Source organism: Rhinoraja longicauda, chromosome 2, assembly GCF_053455715.1.
Source record: "Rhinoraja longicauda isolate Sanriku21f chromosome 2, sRhiLon1.1, whole genome shotgun sequence".
Lineage (NCBI taxonomy): Eukaryota > Metazoa > Chordata > Chondrichthyes > Rajiformes > Arhynchobatidae > Rhinoraja > Rhinoraja longicauda.
In genome coordinates, this window is record NC_135954.1 from 41,180,619 (window position 1) to 41,207,590 (window position 26,972).

Here is a 26,972-nt window from a genome sequence, read left to right on the forward strand (position 1 = left end):
TCCTTCCTCATATATGGTGCCCTTTCATGTCATCTGCAAACTTGTTAATCATGCATTGTAAGTTTTCATCCATATCATTGATATAGATGATGTCAAACTGCCCAATGTCTGATTTGTCTTTCTGAAATTCTTTCTGACATTTTATTGTTAAACCAAGTCAGAAATCAAACAGTCCATAGTTGCATTTAAATTCACTGCTCTTCTGCTCTGAAAAGGACAGATTGCAATTTTATATTGCAGTCAATAAAGACAAGCAGCTCATGTGGGGGCCTGCATTTTAAATCTGGAGATCAGACACCAATTACAAAGGAGTTTGTTTCACACTTGCCTGCCACCCATGCTAAACTAAGCAGATTTAAAGTCAACACTTTACCTCAAGCTTTGCACCAATCCATTGTAGTGGATTCATTTACTGGAAAATGTTGAACATACGGTGGATAGCTGGGACTTCGGTATCTAGGGAGTTAACAGTTTCCTTTGTGAGCAATTTTGTGCAGACTGCAAAACCAGAGTAATTTGTGGTAATTCTTTACTGTGATATTTATCATTTCCTTTTGATAGGCTAAGTTTGTGCAAAATCATTTTTGTCTTTGCATTTGATATCTGAACTAAGTTTTATGGAGAATTAAGATCGCCACATCACAATCAAACATGTGCCAAATGTAACCCACGGCTTGAAAGAAGATAGTGTTTGAAGTGCATTTTTACTTACCACCATTAGGACTACTAAAATGATAATTCTAATTTAGCTTTAAATTATGACTAACATTTGTTTTGGTGTTAACAAGGTTGCATTGTGTTAATGCATTTCACCTCTAATGCCTACGGGCATTGTAGCTAGTAAATGATAGAGGTAGGCAACCTATCAGCTCTGGCATAATTCGGACTTAGATTCAAGAGGTGACCCAGTGTTCTAATTTGCTTTGTCACCAAATCCCACAGATGGTGATGTAAAATATTTATCACTTGTAACTACGACCATGATTGACAAATTTAGGTCATTCAAATATTGTGGGCAATGTATTCTATCTACAGTGGAGTAAATACGTATTCTATATATTACATCTAAACAAAGTTTGAAACAAAATATTCCAGGAAAACAAGAAAAATACAAATAGCGCAGGGAAATGAGAATCTCTGGATGAGAGTTGCTGAAATGGTTGAGCAGTAACTCCTGACAAATTTTCATATTTATCATTAAGTGAAGATATTTTACACCTTCAATATGCCCATGGTAAAATGTCTTTTAAAATGTAAAACAATTAATGAATTTTACAATCATCGATTTTTGCTGCTTCAACTCACAATGGAATGATTGGTCCTTTGTGACCACTATTTAGCAGTTTATTTTCAAGTGGAACAGTTTGCTTAGTGTTTTTAAACCTCTTTCGTGCATGTTCTTCCCACTTCTGTAATAAGCAATGTCAAGATGTTTGTTGCAGTGAAACTATTCATCTCTTTAGCAATCAACTTTAAAAAAAAAAAAATTTATTGTTGCCTTTTTATCGAGTCCACATCACAAGATTAAAAATTGTTCAGCCAGAGCTGAACAAACTTCTCAGCATCTGCATACAATGGCGTCTTGCACTTCTTGTGCTTCTTGTGCATAGTGGTGGAAAGATTGGTGGAAACAGGGCCGCAACATGAACGCTCTTTCCTTGACCCCGACAGAATGTGTGAACATTAATGATGAGATACAATTATTTAATGACTTATTTTAATCCAAAGCTGGTAATTTGGAAAATATAATTTGACAATGTAATCTCAGGCTTGGTGCTTGTGAACAAAACAGTTCATTTGAGCAATCAGCAAAACTTGGTACTTCTGCACGTCTTTTTTAAATCAAATCTTAAATGAGGAAGGAAATTATTTAACTTCAGTATTTGGCATTCATAAAACTACTAGAGTTTAAGTCAGATAAATTGCCTCCTCCTGTTGGGTGCTTGAATCAGTCAGTGCTATTAATTGACATTTTTGAAGAATTATCTAATATTCAAAAAATATAAACTGTCTGGTTCCATTTCAATTATGCCAAACCTATTTTTCAATATAGCAAGTATTAATCCACCGTATGCTCTCTTTGCAATGTAAGTTATGTCTGGCAAAATATTATTTGTGATTAAGGCTCAATATTGAAAAGGAAAGTGCTCAGTAATCATAACTGTAAAACTGCACGTACATTAATAAAATTAATCTTGCAATAATTACAATTTTTTCAAATTTGAGGGTGACAATAACGAATGTCAAATCTAAATGATATTTTCAAAATATTGTTATTGTTACAAATTTCTATTACTTTCCTGCAGTTCACGTTATCTTTAATTTGCTTATCCATAGCTATACTTTTCAATTGCATGCAGGCCATGGGGATGCATTTCCTGCAGACAATGGCCTTGACTCTACATTTTCAGTTCACCCACGCCTGATTTCTTGGCAGAATTGAGTTTGGTGAAATTGAAAAACAATTTGGGGCTAATTGCCATTGTTGTGGCTGGCCTTGTTGTGCAAAGCACTTTTCAATGGCTGTGGGAAAATAAAGTATTATTGATCCGGGACTGGAAATACTCTTTGGGTTATATGGCCATTTCAAGGGCAGAAGAGTCATTACCTTCAGCCTTGTATAGGAAAATAACTGCAGATGCTGTTATCAAAGGTATCACAGTTGCCAGGCAGCATCTCTGGAGAGAAGGAATGGGTGACGTTTCGGGTTACTTTAGATAGCTCATCTGTCCCTCTCTTCCCCTTCCCAGTTCTCCCACTGTCTTCCTGTCTCCTCCTATATCCTTTCTTTGTCCCACCCCCCCCCCCCCCCCCCCCGACATCAGTCTGAAGAAGGGTCGAGACCCGAAACGTCACCCATTCCTTCTCTCCAGAGATGCTGCCTGACCCGCTGAATTACTCCAGCATTTTGTGATACCTTACCTTCAGCCTTGATGCATATCAAGTGAGCTCACATTTATCTTAATATTATTTATAAGATTTTGTGTTGAACGTCAAAACATACACCTCTATTAAAAGCCTATTAAATGAAATAAAATTGAAATATACTTTTTATTTTTTCATGATTTTGGTCTTGTTTTTCTTTTAGTTTCCTGTTGTAGAAGTATGGGTCCTATTGTGACCATTCCTGATGCTTTTTCATGGAATCAATGTTTGCTGGTTATTTAACCGGGGAGCCCACCGCAAGGACTTTTCTATTCCATTTCAATGTTTATAGTTGTATATTTCTAGGCACCAGTAAATCCTTGTCTTATTGATCCTTTTCTAAACCAGTGACAGTCAATTGAGGCGTCTAAAATCCAAGATTAATATTTTTTTCAGTAAAGATACAGGATCACAGTGTCAGATGCTGAGTATTTCCAGTAGTTTTTACTTTTCTTATAATAAATTCTGTCACAGTTTGACATCAATGCAATGAGAAATATTCTGGTTTTCAATAAAGCATTTTCTTTAGTGTTTTGCTGATTTACTTTCATGTGTCAGTTCCCCACTGTTTATGTTGGTAACTATTTTATATCACATTTGATCAGGTGAAACATTAATTGTTTAAATTAACCAAAAATGTGTGTTCTCTGATTTTACTGCAACATCACATAATATCTAATTAACAAAGTGAAGATGTTTTTCTGACCATAACATGAATTGCCAATAAAGTAATTACTTTAAACAAGTAATACTCCTTTCTATCAGAAACTAACTGACTAACTCTGAACAAAGGATATTTACAAGAATGGATTCTGCCTCTGCTTATGATGTCCACACCTCTTGCATTTTATCATATACTATATCCCATCAGTTTGAAGAAGGGTCTCGACCCGAAACATCACCCATTCCCTCTCTCCTAGATGCTGCCTGACCTGCTGAGTTACTCCAGCATTTTGTGATACCTTCGATTTGTACCAGCATCTGCAGTTATTTTCCTACATCTAGGATCTAGGTTTCCTACAATTAATGCACAGTTGTATCTGAAATTTAATAGTATTGTGCGCTTAATGAGTATAGCTAACAAATTATATGAAATAATTTGCTGAAGTTGCAACTAGTATTATGTGAAATGCTGTACAAACATTGAAATGGTAAAGGAGTCAGCCTTACCAAAGTGAAAATAAAATGAAAACATGAGGAAGTGTCAGATTAACCAAGTAGATGACTTGTACTTAACCTATTTTGGGCATTCTCCAAAGGCATAAAGGGGACTGGGATGAGAAACACTAATGATAGGTCTCTTTTAAAACAAAAATGGATCGAGCATGACCATCTTTACCACATTCATAACATGTTTCTTCTCAACTGCACCTTAATTCATTTATCATAGGAGACCATATGCCGAGTGCAAACTGAAGAACAGTGCCAAACCAATGCCACCTACAGCCAATAGCCCATATTAACAAATTGATTATCAACATTGTACCTGAAGATTACAATTCTTAAAAGAAAGCAGAATGTTGAATGAATGATTGAATGAAGGTATGCAAAGAGTCCCCACATAAAGGGCTCTGACGACGTTACAATGTATTCCATTTTGCACAAACCATTTTTGACACATTCCATTTGTGGTCCCCCTTAGATCACAGCGGTTCCCCTCCATGCCGGGTCTTCCTTTGTTCACCCTCTTGGCGGTTCCCCCATGGTGGGACCTCCTTTGTTCACCCTCTCGGTGGTTCCCCCATGGTGGGACCTCCTTTGTTCACCCTCTCGGCCGTTCCCCCATGGTGGGACCTCCTTTGTTCACCCTCTCGGCGGTTCCCCCATGGTGGGACCTCCTTTGTTGTCATTGCAAATATATAAAATTCCTCTAAAACAAAGCAGAAATTTCAATTTGACCTGTTACTCTATACTCTATAACATCCAACAACTTAATTATCTTCTGCTTCACAAAGACTGTGATATGTTTAAAAGCATGTAATCTGTCTCAGCTGTGGCTACAACTGATTTGAGTGGATTTTGCCTTTTCTTCCAACAGAATAATTTTAGCATTCTAACAATTAACCTTAAACTTGTGGATTTTTTTTTTCTGTCTACCACGAGCAATTTCTTTGACTGATGGAAGTGTTTATTTCTAATATGCAGAAACTGAATCAGCTTTCAATCGCACAATGCTTGATCTCCAATTGAACAAACAGAGCACTTTCCTGAAACAGATGGCATTCATTTACCTATGATATGACGACCAATGTATTTACCCATGTATTCAGGCTTTATGTGTAGGAAAGAAAACACAGATGCTGGTTTAAATCGAAGGTAGACACAAAATGCTGGAGTAACTCAGCGGGTCAGGCAGCATCTCTGGAGAGAAGGAATGGGTGACGTTTCGGGTCGAGACCCTTCTTCAGACTGATGTCAGGGGATGGGGCAGGACAAAGATAGTATGCAGTAGGAGACAGGGAGACTGGTGGGAGAACTGGGAAGGGGGAGGGAATAGAGAGGGAAAGCACGGACTATCTGAAGTTAGAGAAGTCAATGTTGATACTGCTGCGGTGTAAATTACCCAAGCAAAATATGAGGTGCTGTTCCTTGAGACCAAGCGCAGGCTCGACGATCGTTTCGCTGAACACCTCCGCTCAGTCCGTCTTAACCAACCTGATTTTCCGGTGGCTCAGCACTTTAACACCCCCTCCCATTCCCGGTACGTTCAAAATGAAGATTTATTCTCATCATTCCAATAATGTGATTTTTCTGGAATACGACATATTTCTCGACTTCACCTTCACATAAAAGAGGAAATAGCGAACCCAGTTGAATGGTTTTCTTCTTTGGGTCCATGGATAAGCCACTATTTGTCGTTCAGTATTTCAAATTGATGCACAAACTCTAAATCGACTTTTGTGACTAACATTTATTGAAATCTCAAAATGACTATTCTCTAGAAAATATATTCAGTGGCATGATTGCTGTGATATCTTTTGCTGTAATATGAGCTTCTAAAAATGACAATTACTTGAATTGATTAGCAGATTTTTAAACCGAAGCAATACTGTTAACAATCTTTAAAAATGCAGTTATGTCAATTTAAGATTAAGAACTTTGTGACTGATTGCTCTGATGAACTGTTTTATTCACGAGTGCTCTGAGCACAAGATTAGATTTTGGTACTCAAGTTGATATCAGACAACAAGTTGAGAGCAAAATTGTTCATTAAATCACTTACTCTTGATGCTTGAACTCTTATTGCCTGTGAACTAAAGAAAGCAATCAGCTTTACAGCTGGCAAACGTATATTCATCCATGTCTATATTTTTTAACTGCATGACCAATCATGCATGGTACAGTTTTTTGCAATATTGGTCACCCTTTTACCATGTTTAGTTTATAGATACAGCGTGGAAACAGGCCCATCGGCCCACCGACAAGCGATCCCTGCACATCAACACTATCCTAATCACACTAGGGACAATTTACAGTTACACCAAGCCAACTAGCCTACTAGTGCATCTTTGGAGCGTGGGAAGAAACAGGAGCTCCCAGAGAAAACTCACAGGGAAAACATACAAATTCCTTACAGACAAGCACCCGTAGTCTGGATTGAACCCGGATATATGGTGCTGTAAGGCAGCAAGACTACCGCTGTGCTGCCCTGTGATGGTGTTCAGATTCTAACTCTATCTTGTTCTTTGTTTTGCCTTCAATTTGCAATATCGCAACTCTATTCCACCGGGTGGCACTTCGATGGCAGCCTCACCAACAGTCTGTCTGTCCTTTTCGTCTTTTTTTGTTATTTTTAGTGAACTTTAAAAATATGTGTTAATGTTCTCTGGTATGTTTTATGTGGGGTGGGCGGGGGGGTCGGGGGAAACTTTTTTCAATCTCTTACCTTGCCGGAGATGCGATTGTTTTCCGGATCATATCTCCGGTCGCTCTGCGACCTAACATCATGGAGCTGGAGGCCTTGTTCGGAACTGAGCCTTACCGCGGGGCGTGGACTTACCATCAGAGCCGATTCCTTGCCTGGGATCGATGTTCCAACCGCGGCCTGCAGACTTTAACATCGAGGAGCTTGCAGTTTCGGTTTGAGACCGACGTCGGGAAGCTCCAAAAACCGCACGACGTTCGACTAGCCCCGACCTGGGGTAGATCGCCCCGTGTGGGGGAGTTGAGATTCCTCCCATGTAGGAGCTTGATCGCCCCTACGAGGATGGCCTGCCACTGGCTACGAGAGTAAGATCGTCCCGTCAACGGAAAGTTGGAGGACCCCAACCGCTGGAGAACAAAAAAGGGATAGATTGAACTTTTTTTCGCCTTCCACCACAGTGAAGAATGCGGAGGAGTCACTGTGGTGGATGTTCATGTTAAAATGTATTTTGTGTGTTCTCTTGCTTTTTTTTGGATGACTGTACGGCAAACGAAATTCCTCGTATCTGGCAAAACATACTTGGCTAATAAAGTATGATTATGATTATCATGATTAGAATCACATGTGGGCTTTTCCAGTCCCAGGACTGAGATTGCAGATTTCTAAAGATTTGTAGAGTTTTCAGATCTCTTCAGGCCATCCAGACTGTTAAAATTCATTTATAATCCTTGTGCAAATTTTCTGTTTACTTTATAATATTTAACTAACCCCTCCATCTCTTAAATTCAAAGAATATGTTGCCTATCTTTGTGCCTTTAGTTATTACAGCTAGTTATTCATAGTTCGTTTGAAAAACATTGTTATGCATTCTCAGCCTCTTGCTACACTCCCTCTACTCTCACAACATATTTCACCCACGACTTTATACGTTTATGTGAATGGTACCAAAAATGAAGTTGTAATCTTAATGTGGCATTATGATGGCTTTCTGAGTTCAGTTAATATTTTGTGAAGGAGGCATCATGTAATGAAAGAAGCTTCAGATACACTGTTTATCCCATGAGAGGATTGAGTTGATTTTTAATTGCCGGTGATTGAGTTAGTTAGTACTCTGGTGGAATACAAAATATAGCTCGTATGTTTTTATGTCAAATAAGATAACTTATCTCTGTCATCTAAACTAACTTTTAACTGTTATATTATAAATATTTTCTCCCCATGCGATTTAAAAAAAAATTCTATATCATGAATGAAATACAACATCTATTTAAAAACAGCCAAACTCTTAAGAGTTTGATGTGGCATAGAAAAACTCTTCCTTGATTATTACCCTGCCAACACCAATAGTTTTTTTTAATAAATTGAAATTGAATAATTTAAGAATTGAAGGATCATAAGCTCATTCATCTCCTGACTTGTTCTTGTCTGATTTTTAGCTCAGCTTCATATATCTATTCTTGCACTTTATACTATGATATCTTTATGTGATATAAATTCTGACATCTTTTCAATTGATGCAGTATTTTCAAAAGACAATTTCAGATTTATTTTGCCCTTTGTATGTAGCATTTCCTGATTTCAATCCTGTAATGTACAAATCAATCTTAAAATCATGTTCTTTTTTCCTCCACCAATTTTCCCACCAGGCTGGATGGAGAGAAACTATCAAATGTTTTTAATATAATAAAAACTTTTATTCCACCATGTCACAAATATTGGCAGTGATCTCATAAGGTCATAAGTGATAGGAGCAGAATTAGACCATTCGGCCCATCGTCTGCTCCATTCAATCATGGCTGATCTATCTCTCCCTCCTAACCCCATATCCCATGACACCTGTACAAATCAAGAATTTATCTATCCCTGCCTTTAAAATACCCTTTGACGGCCTCCACAGCCTTCTGTGGTGAAGAATTCCACAGATTCACCACCCTCTGATCTGTATCAAACTTGTCTGTGATGTCTCTAATTCAAATATTTTGTTTGTGTTTATTGGCTAGTTTGTATATGAAGACTAATCCCTTTGTTAAATCTATGTGGGCCTATTATTTGTTTAGAATAATTTCCATTAAGGAGACAATGGCTGATGAAGGATTCTGACCCGAAATGTGGTCTGCCCATTTCCCTCCACAGATACTGCCTGGTCCGCTGAGTTCCTCCAGCCCTTTCTTTTGCATAATAATATATACTTCAAATATTATGTTATAATGGATTTTTAGGGGCTTGTTGATATTTGAGTGATTATTGCAATAATTCTGACATCATTATTTGTTCAGACTAACCATTTTATTAATGATGAAACTTATTCACTTTTTGTTTTGTGTTCTGTAGGTGAGAATAATGAAAACGAGGAAACAAAAATACTTTCAGAATTTGACAATGGGAAATACAGCTCCTATAGGTATTTTTCTTGCCTGCATAAAGTGCTTATTTGCAAAGTTCCTTGTATCAATTTTCATCTGAAACAAAATGGTAAAGAAAATAGTTTTTATTCTTTGGTAACTTGAATTAATGTTTCCTTTTGTGTAAAAGAATACCTTGAATTACGAAAGTTAAAATATAGACATCTATCTATCATGCTAGCCACAATAGCATATGGGGCAATGGAGAGTTCTCATAATGTTTTTTTTCTAAAATTCCTCAGTTGGATATTAGGCCCATCAGATTGAAACAAAGAAACAACTTGCATTTATATATCTCTTTTCACAACCTGTAATATTTAGTTATAATTCTTCATTGGAATGTAGGCACTGTATAACGCATGGAAATTGATTGGACAACGTGTGCACTTAGAGCTTTGAAAATAAATGGCTAGAATAATTGTCGGCATGTTGATTGAGGATTAAAGTACTTCAAAATAATTACCTATATTTGTTTGCTTCCATCCAAGAGTTCAATAAGGGCCACTATTTAACATCTTAGCAGTTTGAGACTTCTCTAAGAATGAAGTACTCCCATAGTTTTATGCTGAAAGATCAACCCTGATTTTACACTTGATAGGTTGGAGTGTCATTGACGTGAAAGTAAATCTCTAAATTCAGACAGCAAATTAACTATTATTTTAATCTTAGAAATATATAAATTTTCAATGTGAGGCATCATTCTAGGGTTAACTATAATCAGTTTTTATGGGAGTGATTTTCTTGGTGTGGCATAATGTTCAGTTCCTTTTTAATTAACTATTGAATCAGGCATCTGGATGTACCAATTTACCTGGAAGAGGCAATCCAGTAAGGTTCAATCAGGGGCCATGATGGAATGTGTAAAAAGTATCACAGATGCAAGGAATATCAGTGTTCAACTGCATGTTTATGTTAAAGGAATAAAGAATATTAATTCTGCACATCAGAATATTCATCTTAATCCATTTCAGATGGTTACTGGTTTACAAATATTCTAATTTAAATATATCAACAAATACGTTTTCTATTTATATCAATGCTCTTTTGTGGAGGCTATTAAGTAAAGTAATATCTAATTAAATTAAATATGCTGTAAAATTAAAGCACTTTTATTGAAAGTTGGTTTCTTCAAGATGTAGTTTGTTTTAAATAAGATTGTGTGTATATCATGTATGCTATGATGTTAACTAAATTACATGGTGATCAATCTTATCGTGGTATGTTTTGACAGGGTGGAGCGAGGAAGGAGGGATGAAAAAGTAGTTTTAAAGTAACATGATTAATTTACAGTATTGTTTCATTTTAGCGAGTTATATCTTGTATTATAAACCACTGTTCATGCCCCAAGGGACATAAAGCCTTGCAGATACTATATGTTAAAATTTACACAAATTGCCATCATTTCTCTTTATACATGATTAGTTACTGACAAAAGAGCTTATTAAAATGTTCAGGTTCTTCCTAAATAACTGAATTTGGACATCAGAATTAAGTGTAGTTTGTTATCTAGAATTAAGTGTAGTTTGTTATCTAGAAGCGATACAAGAAGGAGCCAAGCAGGATTTGCTGGTGATGTTGCATAATAACAATAATCTGCAGAAAAGAAATATCAACCACAGGCTGTTTATAGCAACAATGACAAATTGTTTTAAGTGAATATTTTCACTGCAAGTTTCTTAGAGAAAGTGTACACACTACACTTTCAGCAGATCCATTCATGACCTTGGAGTCCACATGTATTGTCAGAGAAAGAAATCTACAAAATACAGTTAGCTAATTCATACTTGACCAGGAACTCGGAATTTGTTAAATTTTATAAGATGAAAAACATACCCATTTGGCGAGTGGTTGTGTTCAATGTCCCATTGCTAATTGTAGTGAATCTTCATTCAGTCATTTATTCTGCATTTGTAACCTTTTCACCACTTGTTGAACACATGATTCAAATGTCTGCAGCCACCTGTTTGTTTAACTGGTCTCCATTAGATAAATATACATCATTGCAATCAGCTATTTGCAGAGAAATAATGCTTGTGCTCTTCTGCAATGCCAACCAGAGTTATCAATTTAAAAAAAAAATTCTGATGTGATTAATAAAACATCATAATTTAAATTCTGATGTGATTAATGGAACTTCGTAATTTAAAGACATTTCATCATAAACTCTGCTAATAAGCTTTAAAATAAAGTGCTTAATTGACTCCATCTACACTTCATGCTGTCATGGCAAGGCCGCCAGTATAATAAAGGATGAGTCTCACCCTGGTCATTCTCTCTTCTCCCCTCTCCCATCAGGCAAGAGGAACAGAAGTGTGAAAATGCCCAGAGACCATTTCTTCCCAGCTCTTATCAGGCAACTGAACCATCCTATCACCAACTAGAGAGCGGTCCTGACCTTCCATCTAACTCATTGGAGGCCCTCAGACTATCTTTAATTGGACTTTACTGGACTTTATCTTGAACTAAACGTTATTCCCGTTATGCTGTATTGTACGCTGTGGATGGCTTGATGTATACATGTACAGTGCATTTGGAAAGTATTCAGACCCCTTCACTTTTTCCACATTTTGCTACGTTACAGCCTTATTTTAAAATGGATTAAATTCTTTTTTTTAAATCATCAATCTACACACAATACCCCATAATATAAAAGCAAAAGCAGGTGTTTAGAAATTTTTGCAAAGTAATTAAAAAGAAATAACTGAAATATCACATTTACATAAATATTCATACACTTTGCTATGACACTCAAAATTGAGCTTATGTTCATCCAGTTTCCATTGATTATCCTTGAGATGTTTCTACAACTTGATTGGCGTCCACCAGTGGTAAATTAAATTGATTGGATATGATTTGGAAAGGCACACACCTGTCTATATAAGGTCCCACAGTTGACAGTGCATGTGAGAGCAAAAACCAAGCCATGAAGACGAAGGAATTGTCCATAGACCTCCGAGACAGGATTGTGTCGAGACACAAATCTGGGGAAGGGTATAAAACAATTTCCGCAGCATTGCGGGTCCCAAAGAGCACAGTGGCCTCCGTCATTCTTAAATGGAAGAACTTTGGAACCACCAGGACTCTTCATAGAGCTGGCCGCCCGGCCAAACTGAGCAATCGGGGGAGAAGGGTCTTGGTCAGGGAGGTGACCAAGAACCCGATGGTCACTCTGATAGAGCTCCAGAGTTCCTCTGTGAAGATGGGAGAACCTTCCAGAAGGATAACTATATCTGCAGCACTCCACCAATCAGGCCTTTATGGTAGAGTGGCCAGACGGAATCCACTCCTCAGTAAAAGGCACATGACAGCCCGCTTGGAGTTTGCCAAAAGGCACCTAAAGGACTCTCAGACCATGAGTAACAAGATTCTCTGGTCTGATGAAACCAAGATTGAACTGTTTGGCCTGAATGCCAAGCGGCACCGCTCATCACCTGGCCAATACCATACCTACGGTGATGCATGGTGGTGGCAGCATCATGCTGTGGCGATGTTTTCAGCGGCAGGAACTGGGAGACTAGTCAGGTTCAAGGGAAAGATGAACAGCAAAGTACAGAGAGATCCTTGATAAAAACCTGCTCCACAGCGTTCTGGACCTCAGACTGGGGCGGAGGTTCACCTTCCAACAGGACAACGACCCTAAGTACACAGCCAAGACAACACAGAAGTGGCTTCATGACAAGTCTGTGAATGTCCTTGAGTGGCCAAGCCAGAACCCGGACTTGAACCCGATCAAACATCTCTGGAGGGACCTGAAAATAGCTGTGCATCAACGCTCTCCATCCAACCTGAGAGCTTGAGAGGATCTGCAGAGAAGAATGGGAGAAATTACCCAAATACAGGTGTGCCAAACTTGTAGCGTCATACCCAAGAAGACTTGAGGCTGTAATCACTGCCAAAGGTGCCTCAACAAAGTACTGAGTAAAGGCTCTGAATACTTATGTAAATGTGATATTTCAGTTATTTCTTTTTAATTACTTTGCAAACATTTCTAAACACCTGTTTTTGCTTTTTTATTATGGGGTATTGTGTGTAGATTGATGATAAAAAAAAGAATTTAATCCATTTTAAAATAAGGCTGTAACTTAGCAAAATGTGGAAAAAGTGAAGGGGTCTGGATACTTTCTGAATGCACTGCATAATTTTAGTGATACAGCATGGAAATAGGCCCTTTGGCCTGTCGAGTCTACACTGACCAACGATCACCGATACACTGGTTCTATCCTACACACTAGGGACAATTTACGTAAACCAATTAATTTACAAGCATGCAGACAACACCCGTAATCAGGATCGAACCTGGGACTCTGACGCAGTAAGGCAACGATTCTGCCATTGTGCCATCACCTGTGTCTCTGTGCTGCCCCTAATCTTTTCGCTGACTGAATAGCACGCAACAAAAAAGCTTTTTACTGTTTTACTGTTCTTGGATACGTGACAATACTAAAGTAAACTAAACTAAACAAAGTCCTCTTGTAACGTCTCTGGCTAGAGACGATATAAGGATCTTCGTCAAGGCTCCTGAATCTCCTGTATTGCCTCTCTCTATAACCTGGCATTGATCACATCAGGCCCTGAATATTTATACACCTTAATGTTTTTCAAGCGACCGAACACCATCTCTTCCTTGATTCAAGCTTGCTGATGATATGAAAACAGATGGCAGGGCACACTCTGGTGAGGGTATTTGGACTCTGCAACACGATTTACATAGATTGATGGGGTGTACAGAAACTCGGCAAATGCAGTTTAATGACGAAAAGGGTGAGCTCATGCACTTCATTAGGAGGAATCAAAAAGCAGATTGTTATCTAAATGGAGATATTCTGTAAATGGTTGGAGAATGGGTCAGGTTGTTCTTGTGCATGAAACACAAAAAGTCTGCATGCGAGTACATATTTAAGAAGACAGTTTGTGTATTGGCCTAAACTGGTGGTGCTTGGAGTTTTAAAACAGAGTAGTATTGTTATAATTGTAAAAGATATTGGTGAGACTGCACCTGAAGTATTGTATATAGTTTTGTCCTTTTAGTTAATGCTTGCATGAGAGGCAGTTCAGCAGAGATTCGCCATGCTAAATCCCAGGATGCGAGGAATGTCCTAGCATAAATAGTCACAAAAGTTATATCTGTAGTCAATAGTGGTCAATAGTACTTTATTGTCACATGTATCTAGATACAGAGAAATAGTTTTGTATACAATCTCAAAATCATACATTCTTTGGCATTGAGAAGAAAGAGGGGTGAGCTTACTGAATGAAGTGTGACAGGATTGATGTGTAGATATTTCCAATATGGGATATTTCCAATATGGGATAACCTTGAACAAATGTTCAATGGTGCTTTATTGTCACTTTGTGGTGAAGGTCTAAAATTCTCTATTCCAAAGGATTGTGGAAGCTAGAAGGTTTTTTTTTGTAAAAAGGAAGTAAATAGATCTTTGAAAGATTGGGAACATGAAAACCATGTGGAAATGTCACTGAAGGAGTTGCAGTGTGGAGTAGATCACTCCTGAGGGCAGGTAATCTCCCGCCTTTTTCTTGCGTTGTCAGAGGCTGCATCCATGGTCACAGATTTCTATAGGGGGAACTGAGAATTTAATAAAGTCAGTTAATACTGCTTAGAAATTAGAAACATTTTTGTGCAATCACTGTGAAAAGATACTTGTGGTGTTAATTTGCATTATCTGGTTTAAAATTTTTAATTGTGATCTTCAGTGTGGAACGTCTGGGATTGCTCTTTTTATTAACATTGGGATAGCAATGCAGAATTTATGGGTTTTCAGTGCCTTGTAGCTCATCAGTTGTGAGCCATTATTTCAGTGTATTCATTGAATGCGAGTTTGCTTGATTTTGCCTTTAACGATGTAGTTGCATTTTGTGCTGTTTACGCCTATGATCACAATAACCACTTATGGCTTAGGCGTTGTCACATTTTAGCTTACATCTTTTGTCTTCCCACTAATGAGAAATTCAGACAAATTATTTTTTGTTAAATTCAGACTGAATTCTGCAATTTCTTATTGAATTTGCTGAGGAATTTGCCTTAGTTTTTTATTCAATTCAAAATCGGCGATCTGCTATGTCTCTTGACTTGGTTAAAAATAATCTTAAATTTAAGAGGATAGGCAGAAATTTACTTCACATTTTTTAACAATTTGTAATCTGTAAAACATTCATTGTTAAAAATGTGAAATTAATCAACAAAATATAATGTGCAGAATTCTATTGTGGATTATAAAGTAAGCCATTTACAATATTTTGTGGTTGTATCTTGCCAAAATAACTGCACTATGTTGTGTCCAAGAGTCAACCCTGGTGATCTAAACTCTGGAATGTTATAAGGACATACTGTTTCTCGATAGTCACTGTGACTGACTGAGCACAGTTTGACATGTGTACGATCATTTTAAATTTGATAAGCTGCTTCAAAAGTACACAAAATAATATGTAACAGAATAATCAGATGATAGCATTATTTCGATTTGGCAGAATTCCAACAAGTTTTGAGATTTATAAAGCTTGATCCAAAGATGGTGATGATACATTGTTTCCCCATAAATTAACATAGATTTAAATTTAAAATTAACTTACCAGTTTCTGCAACCAGGGAGAGCTAGCTGCCTGGAATCAAAATTGGCTTCATATGGAAGGAAGCAGAGGGTGGTGGTGGAAGGTTGTTTTTCAGACTGGAGGCCCGTGAATAGTGGTGTGACTCAGGGATCAGTGCTGGACCCATTGCTGTTTGTGATTTATATAACTGATTTGAATGAGAATTTACAGTGCATGATTAGTAAGTTTGCAGATAACACTAAAGTAGGTGGTATCATGGACAGTGAACAGCTGGACCTTGATCAACTGGGCAAGTGGGTTGAAGAATGTCTAATGGAATTTAATTTAGAACAGTGTGAGATGGTGCATATTGATTAGTCAAACCAGGGCAGGACCTTCACAATCAAACTTCCTCAAACTCAATTGCAACAAATCTGAAATCATCATCATTGGTCCAAAAACGCTCACCAAATCCACCCAAAACTTCATCCTCAACATTGATGGTCTCCCAGTATCCACCTCACCTCACATCCAGAATCTTGGAATCATCCTTGATCAAACCCTCTCCTTCGACAAACACATCAAACACATCACAAAGACAGCCTTCTTCCACCTCAAAAACATTGCCCGTCTCCGTCCATCCCTCTCCTCCACAGCTGCAGAAACCCTCATCCACGCCTTCATCACCTCCCGTCTGGACTACTGCAACAGCCTCCTCTATGGCGCACCCTCAAAAATCATCAATAAACTTCAATACATTCAAAACTCCGCTGCCCGTCTACTCACACACACCTCGATCCGTGACCATATCACCCCCGTACTTTATAAACTCCACTGGCTCCCCATCCCCCAGAGAATCCAGTACAAAATCCTCCTCATAACCTACAAAGCCCTCCATAACCTGGCCCCATCCTACCTGACCGACCTCCTCCACAGGCACACTCCCACCTGCACCCTCCGCTCTGCCGCTGCCAATCTCCTATCCCCCCACATCCGGACCAAACTCAGATCCTGGGGGGACAGGGCTTTCTCCATCGCTGCTCCCACCCTATGGAACTCACTACCCCAAACCGTTAGAGACTCCTCCACACTCACCACATTCAAAACATCGCTGAAGTCTCACCTGTTCAGTACTGCCTTCAACCACTGAAGGTCACCTCACCTTCTGTCTCCTTTCTCTGTTCATTTATTTATTTACTTATTTATCTATTTATTCATTTCCCTATGTTCTCAAAATCTCTGTAAAGCGTCTTTGAGTATATGAAAAGCGCTATATAAATAAAATGCATTATTATTATTATTATTAATGGTTGGCCCAAGGGAGTATTGTAGAGCAGAGTGAACTAGGAGTACAGATACACCAGGGAGGGGAAGGTTTATGGAGGTACATCTGGTGGGGTTGGGGGATGGGAAAGAAAGAGGGGATGGGTGGTATTAAATGAGGGAACTTTTAACTGGAGAAACAACACATCATATTCTACTTGGGTAGCTTACAACACAATGGTATGAATGTTGAATTCTCCTTCTTCAAGTAATACCCCCCACCCCCTCTTTCTTTCCTCTGCCTCCCATCTGCTTCCTCCCCCACCGTCCTACTCCTTTCCATTCCTTGCCAGGCTTTGTTCTGCCCCCATTTTTCTTTTCCTGCTTTCTCCCCACCCACTCTTATCAATCTGAAGAAGGATCCCGACTTGAACCTTGTACACTGGGATGGAGGGACTGTCATATGAGGAAAGATTGGAAAGACTCGGCTTGTATTCACTGGAGTTTAGAAGGATGAGAGGGAATCGTATGGAGACGTATCAAATTATAAAAGGACTGGACAAGCTAGATGCAGGAAAAATGTTCCCAATGTTGGGCGTGTCCAGAGCCAGGGGACACAGTCTAAGAATAAAGGGGAGGCCATTTAAAACTGTGAGAAGAAACTTTTTCACCCAGAGAGTTGTGAATTTGTGAAATTCTCTGCCACAGAAGGCAGTGGAGGCCAATTCACTGGATGGATTTAAAAGAGAGTTAGATAGAGCTCTCGGGGCTACTGGAATCAAGGGATATGGGGAGAAGCCAGGCACAGGTTATTGATTGTAGATGATCAGCCATGATCACAATGAATGGCGGTGCTGGCTCGAAGGGCAAATGGCCTCCTCCTGCACCTATTTTCTATGTTTCTATCACCTGTCCCTCCACAGAGGCTGCCTAACCTATTGAGTTCCTTCAGCACTTTGTATTTTGATGGGGATATAGAATAATTGGCAAAAACATGAGAGATGAAATATAATGTGGAAAAATATCAACATCGACTTTAATGCTCAAAAGCAAAAATGAACTGTTTTTAAATATTAAGAGATTATGAAATGTTTGATGTTCAAAGGGACTTTGGTGTCCTTGTACACTGAGAGTTAATAAGTGTAACAAATGATTTAGAAAGGCAAACGATATATTGGTCTTTATTACACAAGGCACTATCTTACTGAAATTATGAAAGGCCTTGGTAGGTTCGCACCTGGAATGTTGTGTACAAGTGCGTCTTGTACACAACATTCTAATTGTCATGGAGGGAGTGAGTGTAGAGAAGGTTTATTAGACGATACAGTGATGGCAGGTTTGCCATATGGAGAGATATTGAGTTGACCTGGTCTCTGAGAGCTCACTGAAGTGTTCGCTAATATTTATAGAATGTGGAAATTTTGATGAAACGTATAAAATTCTCAGAGAGCGCTACTGTCTGCGTACAGGGACAATATTTTAACTGACTGAGGAGTCTAAAATCAGGAGGTTAAAGACTCAGTATAGGGAATAGGCATTTTAGAACTGTGTTGAAGATAACTTTTTTTAATGTACCACATGGTGCATTTTAGAATTCTCTACCCTGGAGAGCTTTGGACCATTGTAAGGGAAATTTGGTTTTGTCATTCCAGGGACAACAGCATTGCAAAATCTCCAGATGAGTACGTCTAGGTAATGCAATGTCAAAATATTCCTTTATCCTTGCAACTGCCCCATTTATTAATGTAAGATAGTGTCAGGTGCGATGATGTAATTTAGGCAGCAGAAATTTGAGTGACAAGTGTACAAAGGTAATATTTGTCATGTCTTTAAAAGAGTACCTGACCTACCAAATTCCAGCCCTAACTTTTAGCGGTGGGTTTAAATAAATATGAAACCTTGCAATGATTTAGCAGCACGGTAAGGCTTAAGGTGAGACAGAGTTTATGCAAAGCATATGGTGGAGGGGCACAAATTGACCAGCAGCTTCAGGACATTTACCATGTACGGTGTAATCTGCTGATCTTGCTGACCAGTTTGCACTTTAATAACAGCATGCATGATCATCATGCTATTATTTTTCTAGCCTGATATAACCTTTAACCTTGCATGACTCACAAAATCACTGGCTAGAAAAACTTCTTTGCAAAATGTATGCATGCCTTCTGTTAAACACAGATGAGTTCATATTTCTAACGAATACCTTGTATAAAAATTAAAACAAAATAAAACTGCTTTATTTTTAAGTTGTTTACCTTCCTGTGCATTGTTGTTCAGGATAAAATGAATGAAAATTTCAATGGATGACCTGAATTATGTTACTTATTTGTCATTAATAGTCACTAATGAGAACTAAAAGATAATTTTGGAAAATATTGGAAATACTCAGCAGCATCTCTGGAAAGAAAAATAACATCAATGTTTCATGCCAGTGACCTTTAACCAGAGGCCCTGCTATGTGACCTGCTGAATATTCCTTTCATTTTCTGTTTTTTGACTTTGGATTACCAGTATCTGCAGGTTTTTGGATTTCAATTGATGGGAATAATTTGTTTCTATTAATTAATTCAATCAAAACTAAAAATAAAAGGCTGCTTCAGATTCGGACGGAATGGACTGTTTGTTTTAGTCAGTGCTGAACCAGCAGATGTGCTCCATGGAGATTGTTGCCATATCTAATGTAATCTGAGTGAATCCTTATCATTAAAATGTGTGTTCAGTTCCGCAGAGAAGAGCTCTTTAGCTACTGATTTCTCTGAAAGAAGTACTTAAAAAGTGGAACGCATAAAGGGATAATTGGTTTACATTGAAACCACAGTTACCTTCTTAAAAGGGCCAACTCTATTAAAATCCATTCACTGAATAGCTGGAGAAGAATTATTTTGGTACGAAGTGTCATTTCAGTCTTCAAATGGTTATAATTATTAACTGAGTTGTTTTGATTATGATATAGCCAGAGAAAATTTTACAGTTTCAGGCTGTGGTTGGTCATGCAATCTACGATATTTCACCGCTGTACTTAAAAATCTGTAGCTCTGGCAACTCTACTTATGAACCAGACATCTTTTATAATTTTTTTTGTTTCCTCAAAAATGTCTTGTTGACAAAAGAGGAATTTCGATTTGAGAACTTCAGCATAAAATTATAGATTGCTCTAGTCTAGATTTATTTTTACATGATCAAGTGACAACAATGAAATGAAGTGATACTTACAGTGCGAGAGACCTGGGTTCGATTCTGACCTCTGGTACTGTCTGTGTGGAGTTTGCACATTCTTCCTGCGACTGCATGGGTTTCCTCCCACATTCCAAAGATTTGTAAGTTAATAAGCCTCTGTAAAATTGTCCTTGTGTGTGCAGAATAGAACTAGTGTACAGGTGATTGTTGGTCGGTGGACCTGTTTCAACACTAAACTAAACTAAAAAATCAATTCTGGATTACTTCCTTTTTAATGCCTGCTTGCATTAGCTAACCTTATTTGGACTGGTACAAGAATACGAAAAGTTTAGAAAATAGAAGAAAAGACTGAGATAAAGAAATATTAAAACTACCATTTTTTGTTAATCTGAGTCCCATTTGTTTAGCCAATATGTTAAATGTTGTGGTTGAGTAATCGCCGGGAAACAGCAGGAGTAAGCCACTGACCTTCTCAAACCTGACCCCATTCATGGCTGATTTGCCTCAAGCCTCCACTCCTCTATTGCTCCAGTTCACAATGGCCTTCAACTTCCTGATCTATCAAAATCTACCTCCTATTTATATGCCTCCAATGATATTGCCTCCGCATCCTTCTATGATAGAGAATTCCAGCATTTTTCCACTTTTGGTATCCTGGCTGTCCAGCTAGAGAGTTTTCTTCATGAAATTTAAGACATATTTCTGCTCTTTTGGGCCTTGTTTAAATTGCTTTAAGTTTAGATCTTGCTTGTATTTCAAATGGACTATGTGGCTTGCCAGTTAATCTCCGAGTTAGCCCCTTTAAACACTTTTAAAAAAATGATTTTAAAGAATGTTTTCTATTCAGTGTTACTTCATATTGCACTATTTATTTTACTCAAAGTTTTACCTTATATTCGCTAACATTGATACACTTTTGTCAATGTGGGATTTTGATTTGCACAGAAGAGAATTATTTAGGGGAGATGCTGATTAACACTTTCAGTCTGTTCCATATGCAATGGACCAGAATTGACCCAAATTATTTTGAAGATAAACAGAAATTTCGTAGAGCCACCAAATGGTAATGCTCTCATATGTGCTAGTATCAAACTACATCCGTGTGTATCTGGATGTATCAGAGTCTGTTACGGTTTTACAAAACAAGCAAAGATGTTTTGCAGAAACCATATGGAACAGGAATGATTCTTTATATAGAAGTGAAGGTCACCATACCGTTAGGTTTTCATGCGACTGGATTCTTTCAAACCATCCTAGGGATCTGTGCCATCGTCTTCATCTGCAGTGTGTTGAGCAAGTGACAAGTACCATGTTTCCAAAGGGCAATACATTCATCATATTCCCGAGGAAAGGGCGCATCAGCTGGGTAGGCCTTTGGCAATTCCGTGAAGTGCAAAAGGACACATATGGTATCCTTCTGAGCATCAGATTTCCTCATGTTAACATTATCGCTTATGCGCAAAGAAAAGTTTTTAATTTACTTTAATGGTCAATTGATTTCTGAACACAGGTATCATTATGTACATGAGTGACTATCATCACAGAGCAGGGACTTCAGCATTACTCATGGTGAATGCATTTTTATAAGGAGAAAAACACGAGGAGAGAGAATATTTTTTTAAAGGCCATGGCTCGCGTTAGCCGATGAATCAGTTGGCAAACTGATGTTACATTTAAAAAAATGCTTTTCACTGAAAACTTGATATTCATTTGCTAATGTCCTGTACTTCTGAGATAAAATAATCAAGCAGCACTGCTAAAATAGAAACGTATCAAAGAGCAGAACTTCTTCAGAGGTTATCTCCAAACTGATGAGAAGGTATGCACCACTTTAAAAAAAGGACAGGTAATACTCGTTCTGAAATTCTAAAACTAGACTGAGAGGAACTTCAGTCATATTCACATAGAACATAATCACAAATATAGGATCTCAGGTTTTTTTGCATATACCTGCACTCCTCTTCCCAGCAATAACCATTATAAATGAGCAAAGCACCAAGTGCTGGAGTAACACAGCAGGTCAGGCAGTATATGTGGAGGCAGCGGATAGATGCTGTTTTAAATTGGGACCCTTCTTCAGACTGGCTCAAGATTTCAGCGTCTGCAGTTCTTTGTGCCACAACCACATTTGACCTATTTTGACCTCAAACCACTTGATACTGGCAGTCAAGAGGGACTCGAATTTGGCTGACTGCTAAAGTTCGTTTCTGCTACCTGATGACATGGAAACTAATCTCAATCAATGAATCCAAAACCAATGTCAAGGTAGTCCGGTGCCACAACACTTATTTCAATCGTTCATGTTGTAATAGTGCACCTCATCTCATAAGTTTTCCGCTGGACTACGGCAGATACACAGAACAAATGGGAAACCCCTTCATGACCAAGAACACTCCAACTTGGGGAAAAATGAGGAGAGCTAATATCGAATGCAGGATACTGTTCTAAAAACTAGTGCAGGGTCTAGATACCTGACTGAATGTATGCATAAATGTTTGAAAGAGTCAGAACAAATTTACAAAGCCATTTTAAGCCATATTGAATTCTAAGCTTCATTTGGTACTGGGTCTGCACTTGTTTTTTGTATATATTGATAAGAGAAGGTGGTGAACCGGTGTAATACATTGCCACAGACGACTGTGGCCAAGGATATTTTTAAGGCGGAAATTGACAGATTCTTGATTAGTAAGGGTATCGGGGCACAATGGGAAAATGCAGAAGAATGGGGTTGAGAGGGAAAGATAGATCAGCCATGATTGACTGGCGGAATAGACTTGATGGGCCGAATGGCCTAATTCTGCTCCAAGAACTTACGATTATAGGTGGTGTGATGATTAATTTTGCAAACTACCAAAATTGGTGGTATATTGGACAGTGAAGAAGTTTCTCAGGATGCAACATGATCTAAACTGGGAAAAGGGGCAAAAGAATGATAAATGGAATTTAACGCAGCCAAGTGCAACATGATGCCTAAGTACAGTGAGGTACAGGTACAATGAAGAATGTTGCTTGCAGCAGCATCACAGGCACAGAGATTCAGACAAACACACAAAAACAAAAAAGTGTACAAAAAAACAAGACGTTAGTGCAAAAACACATTTAGAACAAAAATCAGGCATGAACACGATGAGCTGAATGATATCCTGTACTACAACTAGGCCATGCTCTTATGAAACTCGGTCATCAAAATCTTTATAGGATTTCCATGGTTAGTGCTCGTCCAGTCTTCCTAAATGGTTTTTGACAAATAATTTCTAATTATTCCTGTTGCAGAATTTATTCAGTCTATATTAATGAGGCACAGGTGTTTATTCCCTGGTATCTCTAAATCTTGGAGACATGCTTAAGTTGTTTATCTAGGTGTTCATGTTAGGTACTGCGATTTATGTATGTAACCATACTGGATACAATGATAGACACAAAAAGCTGGAGTATCAGCGGGTCAGACAGCATCTCTGGAGAAAACAATAAGATATCTTGGGCCTTTTTGTCATCTGTCTATACAAGGCAATTATTTAAGTTTGATTTATCAAAATGTAATTTCTTCCCAACCATCCAGAGTTTTCATTGCCTTGTAAAAAAAAACGGGAGCTGTTTTCCCATGGTTTCAAATTGTCCAAATTATATTCTTCAATACCATACCTAAAGTATAATAACAGCAAGTTAAAAATCATCCTTTACTTTCTGTATATTTTGAATATATCATTATCACAAACAAAATTTTTGCATCCTGTTTTCATCCAGTGCACATTACACTGCGATAGACCTGGTCATTTATTAGATCCTTTGCATGTGACGGACTTCTGCGTCTCCATATCTGCAGCATACATCCACAAGTACAGTCACCCATTCAATCCTCTTCTCCAGGGAACTGCCACTATTCAGTTTCACTCCTGTCTGTTACAGTGCAGCTAATGTATTTACACTAATGACTTTCCCTTCTTTTACCACCAAGACAATGCCATGATTGACTTCCTTTCCTTTGTTTATGAATCATTCTCTTTTATTATCTTTGGAAATGGGTTCTAATTTTTGATAATTGGCGGACTGATTGAAAGATGGAACAAGGAAACGAGCCCTTCGGCCCACTAAGTTCATGCCGACCATTAATCACACATTCACACTAGTTCTATGTTATTCCACTTTTGCAACCATTCCCGACACACTAGGCGCAATTTACAGAGGGCAATTAATCTACAAAATGTATATCTGTGACCTGAGACAGATCAGGTTTTCATAGTCAGGTGGCTTGGTCTTGCTCCTATTTTTTGTGTGACCTTGAATAGTCCTACTACACTGCCACTACTCCCAATCCAAAGCTCAATAATGCTATCAGATGCTTGTCTGATAATGTTGCTTTGAATTAAATTTGTTAACATTTCTGTGAAGCGTCTATGTGCTGTTTAAATTGATTTTGTTGTCGAGCCAAAACATTCTCCAATTAGGCTACCCTAATTTTATACTTCCTATAATGCTTTGGAACATATAAATGCAAGTTATTATTGTAGTTTAGTTTTGCATGGAAAAACAGTATAATTAAACTCTCGCAATGCCTTCACGCAAACCCACCCCCACCCCCAACCTCTCCAAATAGTTAATGCAGCAAACTAAATTAGTAGCTTCTACAGAGACTCTTTGTATTATAGATACTGAAAATATCCCTCCAAAACTCTGCCTGCAGCTCACAGAAAATCATCAAGGCATCTGCCCTAATAAATATTCAGTTCTTAAAAAAAACCTCTTATTTGAAAGATAAATCCAAACAATCTTTGTTGCTTTAATATGCTGAGTGGAATCAAAATTGTGCAATTTAAGAGAATGAAAATGGAGATCTATTAATACTGCTTTTCAAAAAAATAAACGCTGACGTGAAATGAGGCAGAATGTAACAGGTATTGCGGTGGTTTTTATGTAGTTTTCACTTTTCAATTTTAGCAATGAGTGGGAAGACCTGTTTGAACACAGTAATTACTTTGCAAGAATCAGACTGGTGGGGATTAATGGGCAGTTGAGAAGCAGCCGCTTTCGAAGTGTTTGTTGGAAGGTAAATAAATGTTTCTTCCTTAATATTTTGTTTGTGACATTTCATTATTTTTGGAATAACTGATATTTCAGATGCAAAATGTCAATATTATGATGTTATTCTATATATTTCTGGGGTAACCCTGCTTATCTGTGAGATAACATTCAGTTGGCACTAGTGAAGTGATAAGAGGAGGATCTTTCTAGATTTGGAAAAATGTTTAATATTGGGAGAAGCATTTTCTAGGCTTGGGGTTGTTTTCTTTGGAATGGAGGAGGACAAAGACAGATTTAATTGAGATGTGTAAAATGATGCGATTCTTATTTAGACTGAATAAGAAGAATACAATAACAAGGGGTCTTGGTTTGGAATAATTCATGGAAGGTTTTTGAGCTGAGTTGTAGTAAAAATATGGCAGTGTAGAGGCATAACAGAAACATCCCTTGCCATTGGAAAGTACTTGAATACTTGAGAAAACATTTTGGATACCATAATCTACGAGATTAAAATTGGCATTGTTGGATAGTTTTCTTACTACAGTTTAGGTGTGATGAATGACCTCCTGTGTGGTAAATGTCCACAATTTCAAATGGTGTTGATAGCCAAAGTTAAATTGCTAATAATTGTGCTGTTTTATATTATGGTCTGAATTTTAAGTTGTATGCATGAATGCTTTTGGGAGCAAGTCAGGAATTAAATTTACTGAAAGTAAAAACGCATTGGCAAAATGACTCCAATCACCCATATTTAGCAACTTTGGCCACATCTGAGCATTCCCCATGGAGAAACACGTTGCCAAACTAAAAATGTAATCTATTTGGTTATAGTCATCTTAATAAGAGTTTCATGGCTTAAACAATTAGTGCAACTTGCCAATGAACGTGAAGCATGGAAAGTAGGAGAATAAAAAGGGGGCAGGAACTAGCTCTGACAGTTCATATTAAAGAGAATCCAAATAGATTTTATAGACACATTAAGGGAAAGAGGGCAACTAGAGAGAAAAAAGGCTCCATAGAAACCCAAGTGGTCATCTCTGCGTGGATCTCAGGAGATGAGTAAGGTCCATGATGGATATTCCTCCTTTTTTACCGTAGAGAAAGGCTTGAAGACTGCGGAACTTGGGACAGTTAATGGAGATGCCCTGAGAACAGTCTATATTACATCCAAGAGATGCTGTACATCCTGGATTTTGTGGGATAATGTATATATGTATTGTGGGGAGACGGGCTGATTAAGGATAGTCACCATTGTTTTGTATGTGAGAGAACATGTCTTATGAATCTGAGGGTTTTTTTAAGTGACCAAAAATTTTGACGAGGGCTAGGCTGTAGAGGTTGACCACATGTAACCAAGAAAGTTAAGGAGGGCAGGGCTGTAGACATAGGTCATGTGGACGTCATTGATAAGGTTCCCATTGAGAATGTTAGGTTAGGTTAGAAAGGAAGGTTGGATCGCATGGGATCTCAGATGAGCTAGCTGACTGGATAGAGATTTGCCTTCGTGCAAGGAAGCAGAGGGTGATGGCGAAAGGTTGTTTCACGGACTGAAGGTCTGTGATTTGTGGTGTGATTCAAAGATCAATGCTGGGCTGATTGCTGTTTGTGGTTTATATCAACAATTTGGATGAGAGTGTACAAGAAATACAGAATACAGAACTTTATTGTCATTCGGTACCGAGGTACCGAACGAAATTACATTTCCAGCAGTCACAGAACACAACAAAAAAGAAAAGAACACAGGACACACGACCCCAACACAAACATCCATCACA

General features: G+C 38.1%; 1 protein-coding gene across 1 annotated transcript in view; it reads left to right on the top strand.

Annotated features, from left to right (window-relative positions):
* tbc1d5 (TBC1 domain family, member 5) overlaps window positions 1-26,972 on the top strand; it is a 331,916-nt gene that overhangs the window by 141,041 nt on the left and 163,903 nt on the right. The window contains exons 6-7 of the mRNA XM_078418008.1: window positions 9,122-9,191; window positions 25,114-25,222. Coding sequence (XP_078274134.1) covers window positions 9,122-9,191; window positions 25,114-25,222 — 179 coding nt within the window. The remainder of the gene's footprint in view (window positions 1-9,121; window positions 9,192-25,113; window positions 25,223-26,972) is intronic.